Genomic DNA, 22,536 nt, shown 5'->3' on the forward strand with positions numbered 1-22,536 from the left:
AAGTGCTCTCTGGACTTGCTCACGGAGAAGCAGTTTTGTGCTGTGTTGCACAATTAAGTGCAATTATTCTACAAATAATTCTAGAGATGGTACATCAGCTAATTGTCTCTTGGTAGTCTCTTGGTATCTTTCTGTAAACGTGTGTGTGTTTGTGTGTGTGTGTGTGTGTGTGTGTGTGTGTGTGTTTAATTGAAGGAAAAAGAGAAAGTAGAGGTATTGTCCTAAGGAGACTTAAATAAAGTTATGGGCCAACCAAGCTTAGTTTGGTTCATTTATTCATGAAAGCTCAGCATCAATATTTCAGTTAACTAATTTTTTTTTTACATGAGATGCACATTTCCCTGAAACCCTCTTAAGTTTGGGGGAGATTGGAGGTTATACAAAGCAATCAAATCCCTTTGTGATACTATGGGAATGAGCATTAAATCTCCTGATTTATGCTCCAAAAGTCTCCACTTAAAAGTGGTGTGACTTCCAATACCCCAAAGTAGAAACAGTCCAAGTGTCTATCAACAGATGAATGGATAAACAAAATGTTATATATACATACAATGCAATATCATTCCTCTTTTAAAATGAATGCGATTCTGATATATGCTACAACATGAATGAACCTTAAAAACATTATGTTAAGTAAAATAAAAGATACAAAAGGACAAATATTGTTTGACTCCACTTATATAACCTATATTAGTCAGATACATAGAAATAGAAAGTAGAACGGTGGTTTTTGGGAAATACCACTATTTCTTTGGAGACTATAACATGAGACATTTACAGGATTTATGTACATTGCTATAACCCACTGTTTTAGTCTAACTATAGTAGTCTGCCAAGTAGAAGTTGAGGATTATAATCTCTTCAAATAAATAATTTCCCCTTCCTTTCTGGAGGTTTAATTGTCAAAGGTTCTGTGCCCTGCCAAACTGATAAAGCAGTATTAGGTAGTCTTAAATGTCTTATAAACTTCTTGAAGCTCCAAAACCTAGTTCCTACCTGAACAAATCCCAAGTCCACATCTTGTAGAGGCCTCTGCATATTTTCTGTTTATGAAACCCATTGCTTCATCTCTGCATATCAATCCTACTTTTTTTCTTATAGTAGCAAAGAAAGGGTCTTGATCGCTATTGTGTACTTCTCAAGATTTCTTTCCTTGTTCCTCCAATTATTCTTTTCTCCCTATTAATTCCAACTTCTTCCTGCCTACAGGACCTGTCTCTTTTGCTTTCAACTACCTTCTGATCTCTTCAATTATAAAAATATTCTGTGAAATCTTTCCCTACCCAATCCCCTTTTACCATCCTGTCTTTCATATCTTACTGTCAAATTATTATATAGCAATTACCTCTGTTCTCTGGCTACCCATTTCCTTGGGAGGATAGAAATCTCTTGTTTCTTTATTCTTCACCTGGTGCATAATGCCATGGTGGTCCTAAATATAAAGAGCTATGTGAGCATCACCAGTCCTGAAGATGGAAGGTGGGTGGGAGGTGAGCCATAAATGGGACCTAAAGGGCGAGCAGGGGTTGACCACATGGTGAAGAGGATAAGAATGCTCCAGATATAGGAAACCATGTGTAGAGGCACCGGGATGTGAAAGATCATGGCACATTGAAGGACTAGGTCTGTCTTGGATAAGAGAGTGTAGGGCAGAGAGAAGATAATGTATAGGTGCATAGAGGCTCAATCATTGAGAGCCTCAGCATCAAGGAAGGCTAGTGAAATGTTTTGAGCAGAGGATTTAGAAATGCCACAGGATGGAGGATGCATTGGAAGAACGGCAAGAATAGATGGAGGGAAACCAGTTGGACAGCTGTTAGGTCACCCAGGCCAGAGATGGTGGTAGCCTGAATGAAAGTGGTGGCAAAGAGATATTTGGGAGAGGGAATAATAGAATAAATGGGCATTAATTTAATAAATATACATCAAACTCTTGATATAGTCTTAGGGACTGTTCCAGGCATTGGGGATACAGCATTGAACAAAATACATCAAAACAAATCACTTCCCTTGGGAAATTTATGCTCTAGGGGCAATGTAGACAATAAAGATGATAAATAAGGAAGATATATAGTATGCTCCACAATGGTAAGTGCCAGGGAGAAAAATCGAGAACAGAGGCAGAAATGGAATCTGGTAGGGCATGGTTGTGTAGGCAGGGTTTTAGGTAAGGAGTGCTAAGTTCTGAAAAGACCTAAGGGAAAAAAGATTTAAAAGGAAGATGGAGCTAGCCATGTGGGTATCTGCAGGAAGAACATTCTGGAAAGGGAACAGTGACATACAAAGGTCTTGAGATAGGAATATGTCTGGTGGGTCATGGAACATCAAGGGCGTGAACTGAAAGAAGGTGAGGGTAGTGTGACAGTTTTATGGGTCAACATGGATAGGTTATAGTTTCTAGCTATTCAGTGTAACAGTAATCTAGGTATTCCTGTGAAGGTATTTTGCGCTTAATATCTATGATCAGTAGTCTTTATTTTTTTTAATGTTTATTTATTTATTTTGGGAGAAAGAGGGGAGGGGCAGAGAGAGAGAAGGAGAGAGAATTTCAAGCAGGCTCCGAGTTGCCAGCACAGAGCCCCACTCAGGGCTCTATCTCTCTCTCTCTCAAAGATAAATAAACATTTGGAAAAAAAAAAAAAGAGACTGAGAGAGAGATACCAGAGACCTCCCTTGCCCCTTCTGCTATGTAAAGACACAGAAAGAAGACAGGCTGGCTGGTTGTAAACCAGGAGGCAGGCTTTCACTAGACACCAAATCCTTGATATTGTCAGCCTGAACTAAGATATCCTGAGTTAGAAGAAATTCTGCCTCAAGACTGCAACATCAACTTGTGCCCAAGAGTTTCCAGTCTTCCTGTCTCCTCAACAGATTTCAGAGTTGCTAGCCTCCCACAATCACATGAGCCAATTCCTCAATTCCTTGAACTGTATCTCTTCTTGTATGTATGTATGTATGTATGTGTGTATGTATGTATGTATATAAAATCTCCTACTGGCTCTGTTTCTCTGGAGAACTCTAATACAGGTAATAAGGTAGTGGGGAAGAAGACTAGATTACATATGGCCTTCTAGGTCATGGTAAAAACTTTTGCTTTAAGTTTTAGACGAGAAGCTGATGGGGTATTGTGAGCTGAAGCATGATGTGAACTCATATTTTAAAGACCCATTCTGGCTGCTGTGCTGGGGGTAACAAGAGGTGATGGTGGCTTGCATCAGGGTGGTGGCAGTAGGGGTGATAAGAGGTGATAGAATTCTGGATATAGATATAGATATATCTGATGTTTATTTGTCTATTTTTGAGAGAGAGAGAGAGAGCGAGAGAGAGCAAGGGAGGGGCAGAGATGGAGGGAGACAGAGCATCCCAAGCAGGCTCCGCTGTCGGTACAGAACCTGACACAGCTGGAACTCATGAACCATGAGATCATGACCTAAGTTGAAATCAAGAGTTGAACACTTGACCGACTGAGCAACCCAAGCACCCCCGTATGTATTTTCAAGGTAGAACAAACAGAATTGTTTTTGTAATGAATGTGGGGAGTGAGAGAGAGGAATCAAGGATGACACTACATTTTTTGACCTGAGCAACTGGAATAATGGGGTTTGGAACAGTTTTTGGATAACACGAAAATCTCAGTTTCAGAAATATTACGTTGAAATGCCTGCAGGTCATACAGGCAGAGATATCAAGAAGGTATTTGCATTTGTGTGTGGCATTCAGAGGAGAGATTCAGGCTGGAAATATAAGTGTGGGAATGGTGACCAATATTTAACGTGTGTGCCAAGGACTAGAGGATTTTTCTGAGATGAGGGATGAATGTGAACAAAAGGAGGCAGGTGTAATTCCAGGTTTTTAGCTTGGACACCTGTTAGATGTGCCATTTTCTGTTGGGGAACACAGATGGTGTAGAGAAGATGCTAGCTTGAATTACTACACGAGGCCACCTGCAATTACAGGGAAGTCTATGAAAGTAAAAGGCACATCTCTCTCATCCTGAGATTGTCCAGTCATCCCTAGACCAATTAAAAAAAAAAGAGGGAAAGAAAAAGGAAAACAAAACAAACAATAACTGGAGTGGTCAGATTGGCTCTAAAGTGTACCAGGAATTTCTATCTATTTTGGGGAAGGATGTGATGGCCAGTGCAGATTAAGACTATCCCAATATTTTTAGGCTCAGCATTTTAATTTCAGGAAACTTTAGACTGTTGCGATATTGGGTCAGTCCAGGCTAGGTTTTTTGTTTTTTTGTTTTTTTTTTAGGTAGAATACTTGAGCAACTAGGATTTAGGATTTCATTCTACCTTAAAATAATTCCTAGATGAAATAGCTTCAATTCCCATTGGAGATTTTCATTGGCTAATTATGGAATATTGTCTGAATACCAAGGGGAGCTTGAGTAAAAGGAAGCAGAGGGGGCTTAGGGTGATGGTTCAACTATCCAGGAATTCCACTGAGGTTGTAGGATAATGAGTCAGAAAACCTGGGCTCAAATCCTCAGCTTGACCTCTGAGTAGCAGTGTGATTTCAGGAAAGTTTGGTGAATGCCTTTGGGCTACCTCATCTATGAAATGGGAATAATGATGTCTACCACCCAGAATTCTTCAAGGGAGTTAAGTCTATTGCCCAGCCTGGGAGAGGAGGCTCTTAATAATTGCTCCCCTCCCCCACAGTAAAATCCTCATTGCTATTTACTTGCTAGCCAAGTTGATGTTGACAACCTACTAAGGGTCAATTTTAACCCTTTTCCTTGGCTTGATTCCTTACTCTTTCTAATCCTTATTTCCATTAAAAAGAATAGATTTCTGGCATGAGAATGGTAGCATGAGGACAGGGACAGGGAAGAGTGCTTCTGAAGGCAAGAATGGGAATATTCTCAAAGGGAATAGGAGAGGCCAGTGAGTCCTAGTTGTCCCATAGCAGGGCTCCAGGGTGATAGCAAGGACTCAGGAAGACTTTATGATGTGTCCAAGGAGTGTTAGTTCCTTACCAACAGTCAGGATTTCTGTACCCCACAAAAGAGAGAGCCGTCTGTTATCAAGGTCCTACATTAGGACCACAGAGTACCATGATAGTTGATAGAGAAGTCTTTCCTGTTTACCCCAAGGCAACGTAAGCCTCTTTGATTTTGGTGTGACTCTCAGAAGTGGCCCTATTGGTGGTTGAGATGAGTTTTCCCACTAAACTGTTAGGACGTGGGTTCAGAGTTAGAATTCATTCATTCAAATAACAGTTAAAAGTTTTCAGACTTAGAGTCAAAGAAGTAATTGACTGATGTTAGTGAATCAGAACAAGCTTTTTTTTAACAGCAACAAAAAAAAAAAAAAAAAAAAAAAAAAAAAAGGAGGGGGGAGGCAGGGAACAAAAACCCAGAACTCCTACAGCATTCATTAACCTTTCAACAGAGTTAGGGCGTCAGCCTCTAAGGTTCTGAGTTACTGCTTGCTACAGGAATTTCAGCAATGCCTTCGACGCCTACTAGACAGAATCGCTGGAAGATTAAATGGCCAAGTGTGCCTAGCATATGGTTAACATGCATGAAAAGGACTGATTACCATTCTGTCAGCGTACTATCCAAGAAGTAGTACTTATTTCTCATAATGGTTAATGCCAGAATCCTTCCAAGTGTTAATTTCAGACAAGTGTGTTAAGAGGTAAAGATGTTTTGGGGTGCCTGGGTGGCTCAGTTGGTTGAGTGTCCGACTTCGGCTCAGGTCATGATCTCACAGTCCGTGAGTTCGGGCCCCACGTCGGGCTCTGTGCTGACAGCTCAGAGCCTAGAGCCTGCTTCGAATTCTGGGTCTCCCTCTGTCTCTGCCCCTCCCCCACTCATGCTCTGGCTCTCTCTCTCTCTCTCTCTCTCTCTCTGTCAAAAATAAATAAATACTAACAATAAATTTTAAAAAAGAGGTAAACATGTTTATTGTGAAAAGAGGAAAGTCATCAGTAATCTTGGGGCCTCAGTCACCTTACTGAAGTTTCACTGTGTTTTCTCCTCACCTACTTCATTATTCTTGGCAAGCTGGAGCAGGTATAACTTAATCAAAATAATAAACACTACATGTATTTCAAAATGAGTCCCAAGCTGACTGGAAGAGACTCTCCAACCTTCTAGTGTCACTCTCACCTAACAGGACAGAGTTTAGGTAAATCTATAAATTCTGTGGTTATTCATAGGTACTCCAGTAGAGTGCTACCAGAGCATGGCTAATGTTGGAGAAGAATCTAAGTTATGTTATTTAAATGTGACAATGTTTTTGAAGGAGGCATTTTTGACTCAGATATGTATTTACATCAACCGAATGTAGAATGTAGTCTGACAGCAATTGTATTTGGATTCTCTGTATTAGAAGGTAGTTGATGGGCAGGGATAACATTATTGCAGGAATACCTGCTGTGAAACATTTTCATATATTATAGAATCTACAATATAACCTTCCTTAAGCTGATTATCTTATGATCCTTATCATCTGCAGTGGCACTGATGACATAACTTAATTGTTCAATAAGCCAACTGTTTAGGAAAGTACCAGACACATATTAAATAAATATAAGTTTTGGGGAGCCTGGGGGACTCAGTCAGTTAGGTGTCTGACTTTTGATTTTGGCTCAAGTCATGATCTCATGGTTCGTGAGTTCGAGCCTCGCGTCGGGCTTTGTGCTGGCAATACAGAGCCTGCTTCGGATTCTCTATCTCCCTCTCTGCCCCTCCCCTGCTCTCTTTCTCTCTCTCAAAACAAATAAACTTTTTTTAAAAGTTAAAAAAGTAAAAATAAGTAAGTATGTTTCTGTTTAGAAACAGAATCAAGATCTTTTACCATGAAATTTCTGTACCTAAATGTGACTCATTTACTACATTTCACCAGGGTCAGTGATTCTGAGTTATATGTTTTCTAAGTATGAACCTTCTGATGGAAGGATCAAAGTTCTTTACTTTGTGTATATTAACACAGTCTTGGAAATATTTTTTTTCAATAGAAATCCAACAAACCTGAATATTTTTTCAATTCATATTCTCATCTCACTGAGCCTCACTTGCATCCAAGAAATTTCCAGATATTAAAAAAATAAAAAAAGACATTTGATTATATAATGCATTTTCCTTTAATTTGAAGGATAAATCAAGTTTTCTTTTCAAGACAAAAAGACAGAGACAAAAGTTTAAGTTTGATTTGTTTATTGTTGCCACTATGGGTACATTCTCTTAATTCTCTGCCTCAAATCCCAATGGTGCTTCTATACCTGCAAGATGTGTCCATCTCTAGTTTCCTTGAGCTGAAATGTTTGGCTTTGGAATGAAACAGTGTGGTAATGTGCAGGATGAAATGTTTGAGCAGTATTTCTTACATCACATGAAACTCACTGTGAAATGCCATTAGATACAGTTCTTCATTAAATTTAGAGAGCCTGAAGTTTCTGTTTTTATGGAGAATAGAAAAGGAAACACGTGAATTATATAAAACTTAAGTGAAATTAGAAATACCACTATATCTTACATATTTATAATACAAATTTTGCAAAGCCTTCACAAGCCACAAACTCTTAGAAATTATTATAAAATTATTTTTGTTCCTTTTCTCCATTTTCTGTGAGGTCAATTCCTAAGATATTCCCCTCTTTGTATTATATGAAATTAGCTTTCAGCTAGAGGAAAGGTGGTAATAAATGTGCACTGCCAGGGCCTCAAAAGAGGATACTGAAGAAAAAAAAGATAATTAGGAAAAGCAGAAGTCTAAACGTTAAAATTCTGGTGAATATTAGATGAAATCCACTGAAACCTGCTAAATCAGTTTTATTTATCTATGGCTAACGTATGAAGAAGAATTTAAGTTATGTTACTTAAATATAATGATGTTTTGGAAAGCAAGCATTTTTAAGGTATATATTTACATCAACTAAATGTAGAATGCAGCCCATGTAGAACTTATTGTCCTTTAGTTTTATATCCAATAACTGCATCAAACCTAATATCGATCTTTCGTTTTAAAAATGCCAGGAAACGCTCAGGAAGGATCCTAAAAAAAAAAGATACATGAAAATAATTAGGAAATTAATATTAAATGCACTTGTAAAATATATTCTTTTAAAATACTTATGTCTATCATGTATCATCTTTTTTTTTGCATGAGAGAAATAACTTTTTAATATATGTTCTATGATTAGGCAGCTATATGCAATGTAGAAATCATACTGGAATACAGTCAGGGAGCCCTGTGATAAAATGAGAGTAAAGTGGAACAGGCACATAAAAGACAGAAACTATTGTGTTGGGCTTCCTCTCTCTCTCTCTCTCTCTTTTTTCTTTCTCTTCTTCATTTAGGAATAAGGAAATTTTTTGGATATTTCTTAAAAAAACCAGAGTTTAGCCCCATTGCCCTAGTCCCCACCTAATAATGAACATACATTTTTTTTTTTTTTTTTGTAGGCTTCATGCCCAATGTGGGGCTTATACTTATGACCCTGAGATCAACAGTCATATGCTCTACTGACTGAGCCAGCCAGGCACCCCAATAATGAATATTTCTAAAGTCCCCCATTATAATGCTGTTTTCTCATCCACAGCTGGTTATGGAAATACCTTTAGGGTGGAGGCTTCCAAGCCTTGGATAAATATGTGCAAACAAGCCTTGTCTGAAAACTGAAGATATGATTTGTCTCTTACTTCTCTGGACTATTTTCTAGTGAATGTACGTGCTGCTGTGACAGCTAATTTAACAATTATAAGGAAAGCAGTACCATATTAATAGCAACTTCTTGTCATCAGCAGTTTCATAATCAGTAGAGATAATATACATCTATAATCTGCCAGTATGGGTGTATCCTTTATCATGTATCATCTTAAACAAGATTAAGAACTTTAACTCTGAGTCACTACTATATGTTCTTTTCAATTAAATCCATTTTGGTTTCAAAAGGGAAAGGAAGGAGGTTTAACCACCTTTTAGGGTAGGAGTCACTTGAAATATTTAGTTTTTGAAATAAATACGCTCCTGTATTTTTCAGAAGATCCAGAGAAGAGGTGTGTAGAACTGAAGAGCTGAGATGTTAAAGACTTTTGAAACAAGAAGCATCACACTGGGAAGGAAGTGAGAATAGGAACTACTTTTACACTTTGTAATTCAAAATATTGTTCAAATGCTCCACTAAGAGACTAAAGAAACAGAACCGCTAAATGAAAATGCAGAGAATGAACTTGGTTTTGAGCATAATGCTGAACAAATTATTTAACTTTTGAGATTAAACTCCTCACATGAAAATGGAAACATTAACACCTACTCCACACTGTTCTTGTGAAAAATCAATGCGTTAACATAAAATACTTTAAATATTCTATTTTGTGCATGATGGATAAGTGGTAGGTCCAAATTTTTCTTCCCACCCTATATAGGCATACCTCGGAGATATTGCAGATCTTGTTCCAAAATACAGCAATAAAGCGAATATCACAATAAAGCGAGTCAAATGAATTTTTTGGTTTTCCAGTGCATATAAAAATGACGTTTACACTATACTGTGGTCTATTAAGGTGCAATAGCATTATGTCTAAAACAATTTTATACACCTTAATTAAAAAATACTTTACTGCTAAAAAGCACTAACCATCATCTGAGCTTTCAGCAAGTTGAAATCACCGATCACAGATCACTGTAACAAATATAATCTTGAAAAAGTCTGAAATATTGCGAGTTACCAAAATGTGACACAGAGACATGAAGTCAGAAAATGGTGTTGGAAAAATGATGCTGGTAGACTTGCTTGATATAGGATTATCACAAACCTTCAATTTGTTAAAAATACATCTGAGAGTACAGTAAAAGGCAATAGAATGAGGTATGCCTGTATTTAAGAATATTGAGGAACTTGTCACAATCCAATGAGTCTGAGGGGATCTAAACAGAATATATGAGTCAGGTAACTATAGTTGACCCTTGAACAACACACATGTATCTTTTGACTCCCCCAAAACTTAACTACTAATAGTCTACTGTTGACTGGAAGCCTTCCTGATAACATAAACAGTCAATTAACACATGCTTTATATGTTATTTGTATTCTATACTATATTCTTATAATAAAGTAAATCAGGGTAAAGGAAATGTTATTAAGGAAATCATAGGAGAAAATACACTTATAATACTGTACTGTACTTATAAAAAAAATCCACCTATAAGTGGACCCCTAAAGTTCAAACCCATGTTGTTCAGGGTCAACTGTATATACAGACATCTGACCAGATGGCATTAAAATAAAGCTTGGCAATTGAGCACTCAACATTCACAGTCAGAGAAAAATCAGGGCAATGATAATAATAGTGTTAATTATAATAATAACAGTTGTATATAACTTTTATTGAATACTCCAAATGCATCATTTTATTTATTCCTCACAGTCCTATAAAGCCTTACTGTCTCCATGTGACAGATGACGACACAGCTTCAAAGAAATTAAACAACTCATTTAATGGATAAAGAAATTGTGGTTTATATACACAATGGAGTACTACGTGGCAATGAGCAAGAATGAAATATGGCCTTTTGTGGCAATGTGGATGGAACTGGAGAGTGTGATGCTAAGTGAAGTAAGCCATACAGAGAAAGACAGATACCATATGTTTTCACTCTTATGTGGATCCTGAGAAACTTAACAGAAACCCATGGGGGAGGGGAAGAAAAAAAAAAGAGGTTAGAGTGGGAGAGAGCCAAAGCATAAGAGACTCTTAAAAACTGAGAACAAACTGAAGGTTGATGGGGGGTGGGAGGGAGGGGAGGGGAGGGGAGGTGATGGGCATTGAAGAGGGCATCTTTTGGGATGAGCACTGGGTGTTGTATGGAAACCAATTTGACAATAAATTTCATATGTGACAATAAATAAATAAATAAAAATAAACAACTCATCTGTGTTCGTGTGTGAGCAAGTCACAAACACAGCTTCACCTAACCTCAGAGCACAAACTTTGTGGCTCTATGCTAAAGGTCTAGGAAATACAATTAATTTATTCAATCAACAAACATTTTGGTGCCCCCTATGTGTGCATCAACTCTCCAAAGTACAGGGGCTACATACAGTGATGAAAAACAGGCAAATTTCCTTCCCTCATAGACTTACATTCTAAAGGACTGTAATCACTGAGTGCTTACTTATGATATGTAACAAGCAAAACGCTCAACACTTCACAGGTTTTAACTTAGTTACTCACCAAGGAGATCCTTGGTGATCTTCTTGAGTTTCATTATCTAAACCTCTAAGGTATGTTCAACCATAATTCTTTGTAGAAGGGGCTAAAAAGCCTGACATGTGTCATGTATGCTTTTGATCTCTTGAAATGTTTTCAGTTCCTAGGTCAGTAATTCTCAAAGTATGATCTTTCAACCAACTGCCTGTGGCAGTTGCCTGTTAAAATACAGATGTCTGGGTCCCAACCAAAACATCCAATATTAAAGCCTCTAGGGGTGACATCCAAGAATCTATATTTTTAAAATTATCTTCCTAAGTGATCCTGATGCCCCACCATGTTGCAGAAGCCTGACTGTAGGGACAAAGATCAAGAGGCTTCCTCCCTCCCTTCCTTTCTCTCTCTTCTCTCTTCCCTCCCTTCCTTCTTCCCTCCCTCTCTTCCTTTAACCTAAGCCATCTCTTCACCTTCCCCTCACTACCTGGATCAGCCTCACTGTCACACAGTGTTAACATATGAATAATGAGGCAATGTGTTATGAGGAAGGTGGTTAAACCAGTGGTTTCCAATCTTGGCTGTACATCAGAGTTACTGGGGAAGTTGTATCTCTCAGAGACCAGACCACACTCCAGACCAATGACATCAGTCTTGGGGAGTAGGTCTCAGGCGTTAGTATTTTGAAAACTCCTAAGCGAATTCCAATGTGACCAAAGCTGAGAGCTACTGCTCTAAAGTAGTACTTCTCAAATTTGAATATGTATTCAAATCAACTACATGGCAGATCTTACTAGAATTCAAATTCTAGTTCAGGACACCAAGAGAGTCTGTATTTCTTTCTTTCTTTCTTTCTTTCTTTCTTTCTTTCTTTCTTTCTTTCTTTCTTTTCCTTCTTTCTTTCCTTCTTTCTTTCCTTCTTTTTTATTTTTTTTGAGAGTCTGTATTTCTAACAAACTCGTAGGTGGTGCTGATGTTGCTGGTCCATGGAAGTAGCAAGGCTCAAGGATCTTTAAAGTTGTAAAAGATTATTTAACAATTTCTATGGTTCGGTATGATTTGTACAAAACAAGAGCTCAATGATTATCTGTTGTATATTTAAATGAATATCTAAAACCTAAATCTCTAATATGGTTGTCCTATGATTCTATTATGTAACAATGCTTAAAAAACTATCCTTCTTTGGGGCGCCTGGGTGGCTCAGTCAGTTCAATGTTGGACTTTGGCTCAGGTCATAATCTTATGGCTAATGAGTTTGAGCCCCGCTGTAGGGCTCTGTGCTGACAGCTCAGAGCCTGGAGCCTGCTTCAGATTCTGTGTCTCCCTCTCTCTGCCCCTCCCCTGCTTGAGCTCTGTCTCTCTGTGTCTCTCTCTCTCAAAAATAAACATTAAAAAAAATGTTTTTTTAAAGAAACAAAAAAACACCTATTCTTCTTTATAGTCATTCATTTATGAGACAAGACTTCTAGAAATATACACCTTCTCTAAAAAAAAAAAAAAACCAAACCAAACTTTAAAACTTGTGGAAATTATTCAGTTCATTTACCCAACTGCTATATAAACCTTGCTTCAAGTATTAACAAATGTGGTTTTAAAAACTGAGGGACTGGGGTTCAGGTAGCTCAGTTGATTAAGCATCTGGCTCTTGGTTTTGGCTCAGGTCATGATCTCACAGTTTCGTGAGCTGGAGCCCCACATCCAGCTCTGCACTGGCTGTGCAGAGCCTGCTTCAGATTCTCTTCCTCGCTCTCTGCCCCCTCTCTGTTCACACTCTCTTTAAAAAATAAATAAACTTAAAAAAAACACACTGAGGGATTATTTAAGCCTATCATTTTTATTACTTTAATTCCATTTAATTGTACTTTATCAAATGTCTGGTTTTAAATCTGAGTGAAAATATATAACACATAAATCTTTGTTTATAATGCTGATAGACATAACTGTCACTTACCTTTCCAGTACTGTTAACAAGCATATAGAAGATGGAATAAAAATCATTTTCTGTTCAGTCAGGATCCCATCCATCAGCTTGTCTACCACTTCCTCAGGTTCCAGAATGGGTCCCAAACTGAAATCAGAAGCAGTCTTTAGCAACAAAACATTTACTGAAACTTTAGCTTTAGTTTGGTGCTAAACAAATGATAAATTACCACAGGACTCATAACATAAAGGACTTTGTAGCATCTGATCCATTATAAGTGCTCAAAAATAGCAGCTGTTTTAGCATTAATAGTAACAACCATTTATTTAGCGCTTATCATGTACTGCACATTGTGCTAAACACTCTTACAGAGGACATCTCACTGAAGTTTTACAACAGCCTGTAAAGGAGACACAACAGTCCCTATTTTGCAAATAAGAATTACAGAAGGAGCCAGGACTCAAAAATAAATCAGCTAGATTAAGACTGACAAATTCACTTCTAAATCTTTAGAAGTCTTGGGGAAAAAGTCAAATACCATTACACAAGTTTTATTACACACTAAGACTCTTAGTTAACAATTTCTAAAGTGTCAGGGAAAATTAAAATACAAAAGTGTGCTCAGCTCAAGGTCCTTGATCTCCATATGGAACCCTTATATTTACTAGGTCTTGATTTAATTTTCAGCTTTGTTACTTAGTTCCATGTTGGATCTTCACTGTCTAAACACCCTGGCATATGCACTACGTGGTCCCTAAAGAGTGGCCTTTGTTAGAACATGTGCACTTAGAATGGTGTTACACAAGGGGTGCCTGGGTCGCTCAGTCGGTTAAGTGTCTGACTCTTGGTTTCAGCTCAGGTCATGATTTCGCGGTTTCGTGAGTTCGAGCCCTGTGTCAGGCTCTGCACTGACAGTGTGACGCCTGCTTGGGATTCTCTCTCTCCCTTTCTCTCTGCTCCTCCCCTGCTCTTGCTTTCTCTCTCTGAAAATAAACAAATAAAAATTTTAAAAGGGTGGGGGGGCTTCTGGGTGGCTCAGTGGATTGAGTGTCTGACTCTTGGTTTCGGCTCCGGTCCTGATCTCATGGTTTTTCAGTTCAACGCCCACATCAGGCTCTGTGTTTGCAGTGTGGAGCCTACTTGGGGATTCTCTTTCTATCCGTCTCTTTCTGCCCGTCCCCTGATTGTGCGCTCTCTCTCTCTCTCTCTCTCTCTCTCTCTCACAAAATAAATAAATAAACTTAAGAAAAAAAAGAAGGATGGGTGTTACACAAGAATTGATTGTCAGTTTTTAACATTTTATTAATGACTTAGAAAAAAAGGTACATAATTGAATACTCTCATGAAATTTGTCAACATCACCAAACTGACTAACATTTTGGGGAGGCAGACTTTAAATGTGTGTGACTAGTTAAGAGAAGTGAGACAAAAAGAATTGGATGGGATTCATTAGGAACAAATATAGAATAGTTCATTCAGATAGAAAACATATGCAGCAAAGTAAAATTGGGACAGTTGAGAAGTATAGTAGTATGCTTATAAGTGAGTGTGATCATTGACTACATGAAGGAGGGCAGAGTTTAAAATATATATATAGGATATCATCTTTCATTCTCAGCATAGGCCAGTCATTTATTAGAACACTGTGTTCACCCTGGACTCTGAAGAATTACATAAGAAAAATCTGGAGATAAATAAACGTTAAAAATTTAAAAAAAAAAAAAAAGAAAAATCTGGAGAGCAACAGGAGAGAAAATATAATAATAAAGGCGATAGCTTTTGGTCCAGAGGAGGCAGTGGAAGCTTGAAGAAGACTAAGCACTCCTTTAGCCTGTGGCAATAGGCAGGGTATTAGGGCAATAGGATGATGAATCTAGGAAGTGAAGGATGCTTGTGCCTTGAAGTATCCAGAAGGAAATTAACTTTCTAGCATATTGCTGCCAGACTTCACTATTCCCAGGCTCCATGAAAGCTCACAAACACCTGTGTAAACAGTACGGCATACCCCCTTATTCACACTGTGGTCTTGTGAGCCTATCAATCAAATGGTGTTGCACTGACTAAACTTTTCTTAGTGTGTTTGATCTCTTTATCCAAAGTTTTAGCCTCTGCCAGAATAATTTTCATGAAATTTAATGGCTAGCCAATATCATGATTTTTAAAAGACCAAAAGACTTCTAGAAAATCAACTTATTGGCAGAATAAAATCTTAAACATTAAAATATCAGTACATGGAAAAATGTTTTCCTATGACAGTCTAATGTTAACAAGAGTTGTAAATCCTATGAAATAAATGTTCATGACCGATTTTGTAGAAACTATTCAAAAACACTTCAGGCCCATCTGTTGGTGTGGGGTAGGAGAATGCATGTGGGGCATAGGAATACTTAGGGACAAAGGGTATTTTCAGGTAGAAGGACTATGTTTGATTAATCGAACTACCACTTAAGTAGCTGAGTAATTTGGGGGAAGATATTTCTACTCTTTAAAGTTTAGAAGTTTTTGTTTTTGTGTTTTATCTGAAAACTGGAGTTAATGCAGTGGTTTGCTAGTAAATGTTTCACAACTGGCTCTTTAGGGCACAGAATTATCTGTTTTGTACCATTTACTTTCTATGGTGTAAGAACCATGGCCGATTTCAAGCTATTAACATTGTGCCCCCAAATGAGTCTAAGCTGACTTCAGCACTCCACTGGTAATGTGTAGGGAAGTACTTAATACAGTCATATGACACAAATGTTACCCATCACCTTCTTTCATAACATTTTCTTTCTTATGGTGCTAGCCAACAAAAACTAGTATCTTTCTGTAGTGCACACAAAAACTAAATTTTTAGAGAAAAATTTTAATGCATATTTTATGTAGGAGGATAGATGTTTTTAAAAGGATATTAAACAAAAATAAATCTTGACTGTCAAAAAACTCCATCAGAATATCCAATTTCACTTAATTCATAAATTCAGATTATGTTACATTGTTTATATCACTAATTGGAAAGAGAGAGATAACTTATTTAAGAGAAAAACATTTATTTATTTATTTTTTAAAACAAACGTTAAAAATTTTTTTTATCTTGGGGAGAGAGTGTGCACAGGAGTAGGGGAAAGGCGTAGAGAGAGAGAATCTTGGGGCTCAGTCCCATGACCCTGGGATCATAACCTGAGTTGAAATCAAGTGTTAGATGCTCAACTGATTGAGCCACCAGGTGCCCCAAGGGAAGAACATTTTATGAAAAACTATTCATATACCTAATGATATAGCTCCAAAATACATGAAGAAAAATTGATGGAATTGAGAAAATACAGTTTAAAAATAAGAATTGGAGACATTAATTTTACTTTCAAAAATGAATTGAACAACTAGAAAGATTAGCAAAGAAATAGAAGACTTGAACAAAAATATAAATCAACTAGACCTAACAGTATCTATAGCTTTGAAGGGGCTTTTCTCTACATTATTTAAATTTTGTTTATAATCATTATACATTATCACAAAAGCAATAAAGATACCTCCAATGACATATCTAGTATACATTTTAAATATGGTGTTTCTCAGGACAAAATCTTCAATTAAAAATTTATGTAAAGTGGGGCACCTGGGTGGCTCAGTCAGCTAAGTGTCTGACTTCGGCTCAGGACGTGATCTCACGGTTTGTGAGTTTGAGCCCCGTGTCGGGCTCTATGTTGACAGCTTGCTCAGAGCCTGGAGCCTGCTTCTGATTCTGTGTCTCCCTCTCTCTGCCCCTCCCCCATTCTCTCTCTCTTTCTCTCTCTCTCTCTCTCTCTCAAAATAAATAAACACTGAAAAAAAATTTTTTTAATTTATGTTAAGAAATAAAGCTAGGAATAGCAGGGCAGTTGGAGTTAGGGAGCTAGTAGGAATTCCAGTCTGCCACTTTCAGGCTGTGTGACCTTGAGCAATCTTCTTAACTTCTCCAACTTACAGTTTCTTTGTTCATAAAATGGGCATTGTAAGACTTATCTTGCAGATAAACATTAGAGCAAGGATAGGCAAACTATGTCCTGGTGCCAAATCTAGTCCTCCTAGATTAGAGATTAGAGGTAATTTATATAAGGTATCTACGCCTAGTCGGGCACCTATTTAGCAGGCTTTCAAAAAATGTTTTTAATAAAACGATTTCTTGATATCCAAGTTTATTTAATGCAAATAACTCTTAGCTGTCAAAAAAAATTACTCAGAACACCTGATTACACTTAATTCCAATTAACTCAGATTATGCTGAATTATAACTGCTATAGTAAACCAGTTTCTTTGCAGTGTGTTAGATGTGTAAATATAAGAATCAATAAACGGTATCTTTGATGTGCTTTAAAAGGGAATGTAAGTCCCAACATTAATATGATACAAATTCTTTGGAATCAATCATTTCGAGGTTTGTTTAGTTTCCTTCTTTCAGAAAGGCCCTCCTCTGTGTAAAAAGGGAAAAGGTTTGGCCTGAGGCTCAGTTCTGTTCCTTACAGGTAAATTACTTAATCTCTACAAGCAAAAGCATTGTCATGAGTTTTAAGAAAATTACAAATTTTGGGGCGCCTGGGTGGCTCAGTGGGTTGAGCGTCCAACTTCGGCTCAGGTCATGATCTCGCGGTCTGTGAGTTCGAGCCCCACGTCAGGCTCTGGGCTGACAGCTCAGAGCCTGGAGCCTGCTTCATATTCTGGGTCTCCCTCTCTCTCTCTCTGCCCTCTCCCGCTCATGCTGTCTCTCTCTGTCTCTCAAAAATAAATAAACATTAAAAATATTAAAAAAAAAAAAAAGAAAATTACAAATTTTATGTAGTGTCCACAATATAGAGTAAGATCTGTCTGTCTTCTAATTAGCACTAAGTTTCTAGATTAAAACCAACTTCACCGTTGGTACCTACTCTAATATCAGTTTATCTTCAAAGGGGTTCATGTGGCAGGGACCAAGACCCAGACCCTTGTTAAACCAGGTTATATTCCTGTGATTGGTCTAGACTCCTGCCAACTTCGATTTATCCTTTTCCCCCCATAGCAAGCTTCCCAATTATTATTTATTTATTTCCCCCAATTATTTTTTTAATTGTCACTAGTAGAGCTTTGCCAGAGAGGGCACTCTTGCCCACAAGGAACGTTAGTTTATGTAGCCTTGTCCTGGGGGCAAGGTTAAAAAACCCAATTATAATTTTATAAAAATATGGTACCTGTTTTTAACTGCTGAAAGACAGTCTGAGTGAAAAAGTTGACTCAAAATATTATATTAGGATCCAATGAGAGTTTTCCCCCTGAAAATAATTAAATAATGGAGGAAATTGGCAAATCTTACCCTTGAGGATGGTACTCTTCTCTCTGACACTCCCTTTTAATTTTAATGAACTCTTAAAAAAATTTATTTGTTCTATTGAGATATGATTGACACATCACATATCACATGTAAGTTTAAGGTGTACAATGTGTTGATTTGATACAATTATATATTGCAATATGATTATCACTGTGGAATTAGCTAACACCTCTATCATATCACATGGTTATTTTTTGTGTGTGATGGGAACAATTAAGATCTAGCCTCTTAGCAACTTTGATGTTTATAATACAGTATTGCTGCCTATGATCACTATGGTGCACATTAGAACTCCAGGAGTTAACTTACTGGTTGCAAGCTTATATCCTGAAACAATTATCTCCTCAATTCCCCCACTCCTGGTAACCACCATTTTACTGTGTTTTTATGAGTCCAGCTTTTTTAGATTCCACACTTAAGTGAGATCATACAGTACTTGTTTGACAGTTTAATGAAGTTTTATCCTCTTTCTACTTCTGGTCAGTTCCACTCCTCAGGACCCCGAAATAATTCATCTTTTGTTTTCTCTTCAGAGTCCAATTAGGGTTTATTTGATTAATACAGATGAGTTTAAACACTAGGTCTTCTGAAATAAATATGCTTTTGTTTTCTAACAAAATTGTATCTTAAAAATGGACTTTTAGGACAATTTGATAGATTCTTTGTAGGGCATCAGATCTTTGCACAGCTACCAAATTTCTGCTTGATGTTGGCTTTCTACTCTATACCTGTGGGTAGACATATTTACATTAAGATGTATTTAAATAGAACCTGATATTTTCCCAAAGTGCCACATTGAATATTCTTCATTAATTTAAAACATATTTTTACCAAAGGCAGATGAATTGGGGGAAAGAGGCAAAATGAAATTTAAAAATTGAATCTTAGGGGCACCTGGGTGGCTCAGTTGGTTAAGCGTCCGACTTCAGCTCAGGTCATGATCTTGTGGTTTGTGAGTTCAGGCCCCATGTAGGGCTCTATGCTGACAGCTCAGAGCCTGGAACCTGCTTCAGATTCTGTGTCTCCATCTCTTGCGGCCCCTCCCCCACTCACACTCTGTCTCTCTCAAAACTAAACATACATTAAAAAATAAATAAATAAAAATTGAATCTTATCAGCATGATAGATCCCAGTATGTATGCAGATTTACTATAAAGATAACATTTCAAAGTAGTGAAGGAAATGATGTATTATTTATTTATTTATTTTTTAACATTTATTTATTTTTGAGACAGAGAGAGACAGAGCATGAACGGGGGAGGGGCAGAGAGAGAGGGAGACACAGAATCGGAAGCAGGCTCCAGGCTCTGAGCCATCAGCCCAGAGCCCGACGCCGGGCTCGAACTCACGGACCGTGAGATCGTGACCTGAGCTGAAGTCGGACGCTCAACTGACTGAGCCACCCAGGCGCCCCAGTATTATTTAATAAATAATGCAAAATAATTCATTAACTATTTGGGAAAAACAAGCTATACGGTGACTTTTTTTTTTTTTTAATTTTAGAAGGAGGGCGAGAACATGCAAGCAGGGGAGACAGGCAGAGAGAGAGAGAGAGAGAGAGAGAGAGAGAGGGAGAGAGAGAAAATCCCAAGCAGGGACACAGGGCTCAATCGATCTCATGACCCTGGGATCATGACCTGAGCTGAAATCAAGAGTCAGAGGCTCAACCAACTGAGTCACCCAGGTGCCCCTACCATGACCTTATTTCTTAAAGTAAATTTGTGTGGAGCAAAGCTCCAAATGTGAAAATCGAACCATAAAAGTACTGGAGAAATAAATATAGGTGGGTATTTTTAAAAGCTTGGGCTGAAAAAGACCTTTATAAATATCTCGCCAAACCTATAGGCCATGATGGAAAATAAACTGAGAAGTTTTAATGTAAAACTAAATAAAAAGGAGTTGAAAGGCAAATAGCAAACTGGGGAAAAATATATGCAATGTGTATGACATATAAGATAGTATCTTGAATGTACAATGAACTTATAGATATTAATTTAAAACTCTATAGCTCAATAGAAAAGGTGAGTAGAGGTCATGAAACAGGCAATTCACAAAAGAAGTCAAACTACTGGGGTGCCTGGGTGGCTCAGTCAGCTGGGTATTCAACTCTAGATTTCGGCTCAGGTCATGATCTCATGGCTTGTGGGATCGAGCCCCGTGTCAGGCTCTGTGCTGACAGCACAGAACCTGCGTGGGATTCTTTCCACCTTCCCCTTTCTGCCCCTCCCTTGCTTGCACAGTCTCTCTCTCAAAATAAATAAATGGACATTTTAAAAAATAAAAAAAAAAAAAAGAAGTCAAACTACCAAAAAATAAACATTTAAATAAAATTTAAAAAGGGGCACCTGGGTGGCTCAGTTGGTTAAGCATCCAACTCTTGGTTATGGCTTAGGTCATGATCTCACAGTTCATGGGCTCTGCACTGACAGTGGGGAGCCTGCCTGAGATTTTCTCTCTCTCTCTCTCTCTCTCTCTCTCACACGCACTCTCTCTCTGCACCCCCCCCTTGTGTGTGTGCTGTGTCTCTCTGAAAATAAATAAATAAACCTAAAAAAAAATAAAAAGAAGGAAAGAAGCCCTACTACCAAAAAACATAAGAAAACACTTTAATGTAGCTACTAGGTCATCAGGAAACAAAGATGATCCTTCCTGTATGGAAAGGGCAGAACATCACCAGAAAGCAGGCTGCTGAGGAAGTAGAAAAGCGGTGGCGCTCTTCCTCCCCCGTGGGTACAGGTGCAGATTGGTGAAACACTTCCGGGGCAGTTTGGCAGCACGTACGAATATTTAAAATGTGTACACCCTTTGACCCAGTAATCCCTCTTCTAAAATCTACCTGAAGGAGACACCACCAAAATGTGAAAATATGTGCGCATTAGTGATGAGGGAGCTTGGGGCAAGCTGAGGGCAAAATACAGGCTGGCACACACATACCCACTCCCCCCACCCCCCAGGTGGAATGTGTGTGATATTCCTCAGACACTCCTGGCTACCGAAGAACAAAGCAAATTGCCATGGTGATGTGGGAAACTAAGACAAATGAAAAACTAAATTCCCTTACTGCCTACAGCCCATTGACGAGTCCTTCAAACCAGCAGAGTGACCTCCCTCTATAGGGGCTCAGCTGCCTGGATGATGACAGTTTGCTAGGGGCAAAAGAGAACCTTGGCTTAACACTGTCACAACCTTGAGGATCCTGTAAGTCTACTTCCTTTATCTCAATTGCCCCAAGATATATGTTGTCAGTCATCCTCCAAGTTTATGCCCCCCTCCCCATATACATCTGAAGAGTCTCATGACTGGGGTTTTATTAAATGGTAATAAGTGGTGTTTCCCTAGGAACAGCTAGCCACTCAAGGTCCTAAAAACCTTGCTTCCAAAATACCTTAGAGACTTACTCTATCTTTGACTCTGCCCCAACCTGAGGGTATACAATGAGTTACCTGTCACAACCCCATGTGGCTATTCCTGCTCATGGGTCCTGTCCCCATGCTTTAATAAAATCACTAGTTTGGCACCAAAAACGTCTTCAAGAATTCTTTCTTGGCTGGCAACTCTGGACCTTACGAACCCCCCATCACCCCAAAACTTCATCACTAGGGTGTTCATGACAGCTGTGCCAGGGTAAAAATCACTAGTAGATACTAATGTTCAGACTAAGTAACCAACACAATTTATGATAAAGTTCTGTCTTTACTGACATGAAATGATGTCCATGACATAATGCTGAGGGAAATAAGTAGTTTACCTACAGTTTTCAGAACCCCACGTGTAATATATGCCAGTTACATATAATTTAGACATTTAAGCTATACATGGAGAGATGTCTGGAAGGATGTTCATCAAAATGTTGAGTAGTTTGCAGTAGATAGAAGGTTTCAAGGCAATTTAAAAAGAAACTTTCTTACTTATTCGTATTTTTCTGTATGTTGGAATTTTTTAAAGTTATGCATCATGTTACAAAGACATTAAAACTACTCCCAAAGAAAAGAAACATTAAAAATTAACCTCTGGGGCACCTGGGTGGCTCAAATGGTTAACATCCAACTCTCGGTTTCAGCTCAAGTCATGATCTCACAGCCTCATGGGTTTGAGCCCCACATCAGGTTCTACAATGGCAGCTCGGAGACT

General features: G+C 38.1%; 1 protein-coding gene across 1 annotated transcript in view; it reads right to left on the reverse strand.

Moving 5' to 3' along the window:
- Window positions 1–7,157: 7,157 nt before the first annotated feature.
- Window positions 7,158–22,536, reverse strand: part of HSD17B11 (hydroxysteroid 17-beta dehydrogenase 11) — a 35,485-nt gene continuing 20,106 nt past the window's right edge. Inside the window, exons 6-7 of the mRNA XM_049630852.1 lie at window positions 13,116–13,232; window positions 7,158–8,012 (exon numbers count right to left, since the gene is read on the reverse strand). Coding sequence (XP_049486809.1) covers window positions 7,922–8,012; window positions 13,116–13,232 — 208 coding nt within the window. The 3' untranslated portion in view covers window positions 7,158–7,921. The remainder of the gene's footprint in view (window positions 8,013–13,115; window positions 13,233–22,536) is intronic.

This window comes from Panthera uncia, chromosome B1 (genome assembly GCF_023721935.1).
Source record: "Panthera uncia isolate 11264 chromosome B1, Puncia_PCG_1.0, whole genome shotgun sequence".
NCBI lineage: Eukaryota > Metazoa > Chordata > Mammalia > Carnivora > Felidae > Panthera > Panthera uncia.